A 3,949-nucleotide genomic window follows, 5' to 3' on the forward strand; every position below is an offset into this window, starting at 1 on the left:
GGGCCATACTGGGAGCACTGGGGCCATACTGGGAGCACTGGGGCCATACTGGGAGCACTGAGGGGACACTGGGAGCACTGGGGAGACATTGTGGCCCAAACTGGGAGCTCTGGGGCCATACTGGGAGCACTGGGGCCATACTGGGAGCACTGGGGCCATACTGGGAGCACTGGGGCCATACTGGGAGCACTGAGGGGACACTGGGAGCACTGGGGAGACATTGTGGCCCAAACTGGGAGCTCTGGAGCCATACTGGGAGCACTGGGAGGGGCAGGGCCTGCTCCCCTCATGATATTCCTGCCTTTTTGTGGCCCCGCCCCCTCAGATGAGTGACACCCCGGAGGGCGGGGCCTCTGTGAGGGCACCGGGCCCACACCGGTGACACCGGGGCTGTACTGGGAGCACTGGGGCCATACTGGGAGCACCGGGGCCATACTGGGAGCACCGGGGCCGTACTGGGAGCACTGGGGCCATACTGAGAGCACTGGGAGGGACACTGGGAGCACTGGGGAGACATTGTGGCCCAAACTGGGAGCACTGGGGCCATACTGGGAGCACTGGGGCCGCTCCCCTCAGCCCCTCACCTGTCCCCTCAGGTGAGTGACGCCCTGGGGGGCGGAGCCGCCGCCATCTCGTACCAGCGCGGGGCCGGGGCGCTGCTCCGGGCTCTGCTGCTGCTGCCGTTCGCTGCCGCCCTGGGCGGAGCCGCCTTCCTTGCCGCCGGCAACACCTTGCCCCGGGACCGGCAGCGGGCCCGGAGGGAGGCCCGCGGTGAGAGAGCGGGCCCGGGCGGGCGGGAGGACTGAGGGAAAATGGAGGGAAGGGGGAGGAGAGGGCGCCTCCCGGCGGGCGGGAGGACTGAGGGAAAATAGAGGGAATGGGGAGGAGAGGGCGACCCCCGGCGGGCGGGAGGACTGAGGGGAAATGGAGGGAATGGGGGGGGAGAGGGCGCCCCCCGCGGGCGGGAGGACTGAGGGTATGGTGAAGGGTAAGGGGGTGAGAGGACGCTCCCTGGAGGGGGGGAGGACTGAGGGAAAATGGAGGGAATGGGGAAGAGGGCGCCTCCTAGTGAGCGGGAGGACTGAGGGAAAATAGAGGGAATGGGGAGGAAAGGGCGTCTCCTAGTGAGCGGGAGGACTGAGGGAAAATGGAGGGAATGGGGGGGGAGAGGGCGCCCCCTGGCAGGCGGGAGGACTGAGGGAAAATGGAGGGAATGGGGGGGAGAGGGCGTCTCCTAGTGGGTGGGAGGACTGAGGGAAAATGGAGGGATGGGAGGACTGAGGGAAAATGGAGGGAATGGGGAGGAGAGGGCGCCTCCTAGTGGGCGGGAGGACTGGGGGGGAGGGGGCTGCCCTTCTAGAAACTTCCATAGGACCCCACGGAACCTTCTAGAAGTCCCATAGAACCTTCCAGAACTCCCATAGAACGTTCCGGGCCCCTCCCCCAGGGCTGCCCCCGGACGGCGCCGGTGACGACGACGACGACGACGACGATGGCGGTGGCGACCCCGCGGCCATCGTGGTGCCCCCCGCGGCCGGAGGCCGGACACGGCGCGTGCCCGTGGCCCACGTGCTGGCCTGAGTGACCACCAGTGACCAGTGAGTGACCACTGACCTCAGAGTGACCACGGGCTGGCCAGAGTGACCACGAGTGACCAGTGAGTGACCATTGACCAGTGAGTGACCCCTGAGTGACCAGTGAGCACCTCAGAGTGACCACGGGCTGGCCTGAGTGACCACCAGTGACCAGTGACCACTGAGTGACCACAAGTGACCACGAGTGACCACTGAGTGACCACTGAGTGACCAGTGAGCACCTGGGAGTGACCACGGGCTGGCCAGAGTGACCACGAGTGACCACGAGTGACCAGTGAGTGACCACTGACCGCTGAGTGACCCCTGAGTGACCAGTGAGCACCTCAGAGTGACCACGGGCTGGCCTGAGTGACCACTGAGTGACCCCTGAGTGACCCCTGAGTGACCAGTGAGTGACCACTGACCGCTGAGTGACCACCGAGTGACCACTGGCCCCCTGACCACCCTGGAGTGACCGCGGGCTGGCCTGGCAGTGACCGAGTGACCGCTGACCGCTGCTGTGGTCACTCACCCGCGCCGAGTGGACGCTGGAGTGGACGCTGACCAAAACTCCCGATTTTTGGGGTCCCCGCCCCAAATTCGGGACCCCAACGCAAAATTTGGGGGTCCTGGACTCAGATTTTGGGACCCCAGACCCGAATTTTGGGGTCCCCAACCCCAATTTTGGGGTCTCAACTCGGAATTTGGGGTTCTGGATCCAAAATTTGGGGTCCGAAATCCAAATTTTGGGGGTCTCAAATGCAAATTTTGGGGTCTGAAATCCAAATTTTGGGGTCCCCAACCCCAATTTTGGGGTCTTGGGACTCAACTTTTGAGACCCCAGCCCCATTTTTGGGACCTCATCCCCAAAATTGGGGTCCCAGCTGCAGATTTTGGGGTCCTAAACCCAAATTTTGGGGTCCTGACCCCATTTTTGAGACCCCCAGCCCCAAATTTTGGGCTCCTGGACTCATTTTGGGGACCCCAACCCCAAATTTTGGGGTCCCAACCCCAAATTTTGGGACCCCAGCCCCCGATTTTGGGACCTCTGCCTCATTTTTGGGGACCCCAACCCCAAATTTGGGGGTCTGAAACTCAGATTTTGGGGTCCCAACTCCAAATTTTGTGACCCCAGCCCCAAATTTTGGGGTCCCATCCCCCGTTTTTGAGACCCCCAGCCGCAAATTTGAGGACCCCGACCCCAAATTTGGGGTCTCAAACTCAAATTTTGGGGTCCCAACCCCAAATTTCAGGACCCCAACCCCAAATTTGGGGACCCCCACCCCCAAAATTTCGGGCTTTATTCCCCCCAATTTTTTTCCTTTTCCCGTAAGATTTTTCCCAATTTTCCTTCCAAATTTTTGGGAATTTTTTGGGACCTCATCCCCAAAATTGGGGCCCCAGCTGCAGATTTTGGGGTCCTAAACCCAAATTTTGGGGTCCCAACCCCAAATTTTGGGACCCCAGCCCCCGATTTTGGGACCTCTGCCTCATTTTTGGGGACCCCAACCCCAAATTTGGGGGTCTGAAACTCAGATTTTGGGGTCCCAACTCCAAATTTTGTGACCCCAGCCCCAAATTTTGGGGTCCCATCCCCCGTTTTTGAGACCCCCAGCCGCAAATTTGAGGACCCCGACCCCAAATTTGGGGTCTCAAACTCAAATTTTGGGGTCCCAACCCCAAATTTCAGGACCCCAACCCCAAATTTGGGGACCCTGACCCCAAATTTGGGGACCCCAACCCCAGATTTTGGGGTTCCAACCCCAAATTTCGGGACCCCAGCCCCAAATCTGGGGACCCCGACCCCAAATTTGGGGCCCCCGCCCCCAAATTTGGGGGTGTCAAACTCAGATTTTGGGGTCCCAACTCCAAATTTCGTGACCCCAGCCCCAAATTTGAGGCCCCCGCCCCCAGATTTTGGGGTTCCAACCCCAAATTTCGGGACCCCAGCCCCAAATCTGGGGACCCCGACCCCAAATTTGGGGACCCCGACCCCAAATTTGGGGTCTCAAACTCAAATTTTGGGGTCCCATCCCCCGGTTTTGAGACCCCCAGCCCCAAATTTGGGGACCCCGACCCCAAATTTGGGGGTGTCAAACTCAGATTTTGGGGTCCCAACTCCAAATTTCGTGACCCCAGCCCCAAATTTGAGGACCCCGACCCCAGATTTTGGGGTTCCAACCCCAAATTTCGGGACCCCAGCCCCAAATCTGGGGACCCCGACCCCAAATTTGGGGTCTCAAACTCAAATTTTGGGGTCCCAACCCCAAATTTTGTGACCCCAGCCCCAAATTTTGGGGTCCCAACCCCAAATTTCAGGACCCCAACCCCAAATTTTTGGGGTTCCCACCCCAAATTTCGTGACCCCAGCCCCA

At 60.5% G+C, this 3,949-nt stretch overlaps 1 protein-coding gene across 1 annotated transcript in view; it reads left to right on the forward strand.

Annotated features, from left to right (window-relative positions):
* LOC121348098 (protein spinster homolog 1-like) overlaps window positions 1-1,892 on the forward strand; it is a 3,330-nt gene extending 1,438 nt beyond the window's left edge. The window contains exons 2-3 of the mRNA XM_041427290.1: window positions 597-771; window positions 1,448-1,892. Of these exons, the coding sequence (XP_041283224.1) occupies window positions 597-771; window positions 1,448-1,581 (309 nt within the window). The 3' untranslated portion in view covers window positions 1,582-1,892. The remainder of the gene's footprint in view (window positions 1-596; window positions 772-1,447) is intronic.
* Window positions 1,893-3,949: the final 2,057 nt, after the last annotated feature.

The sequence above is a fragment of the Onychostruthus taczanowskii genome, unplaced genomic scaffold (genome assembly GCF_017590055.1).
Source record: "Onychostruthus taczanowskii isolate IOZ18803 unplaced genomic scaffold, ASM1759005v1 scaffold985, whole genome shotgun sequence".
In the NCBI taxonomy this organism is placed as follows: Eukaryota; Metazoa; Chordata; class Aves; order Passeriformes; family Passeridae; genus Onychostruthus; species Onychostruthus taczanowskii.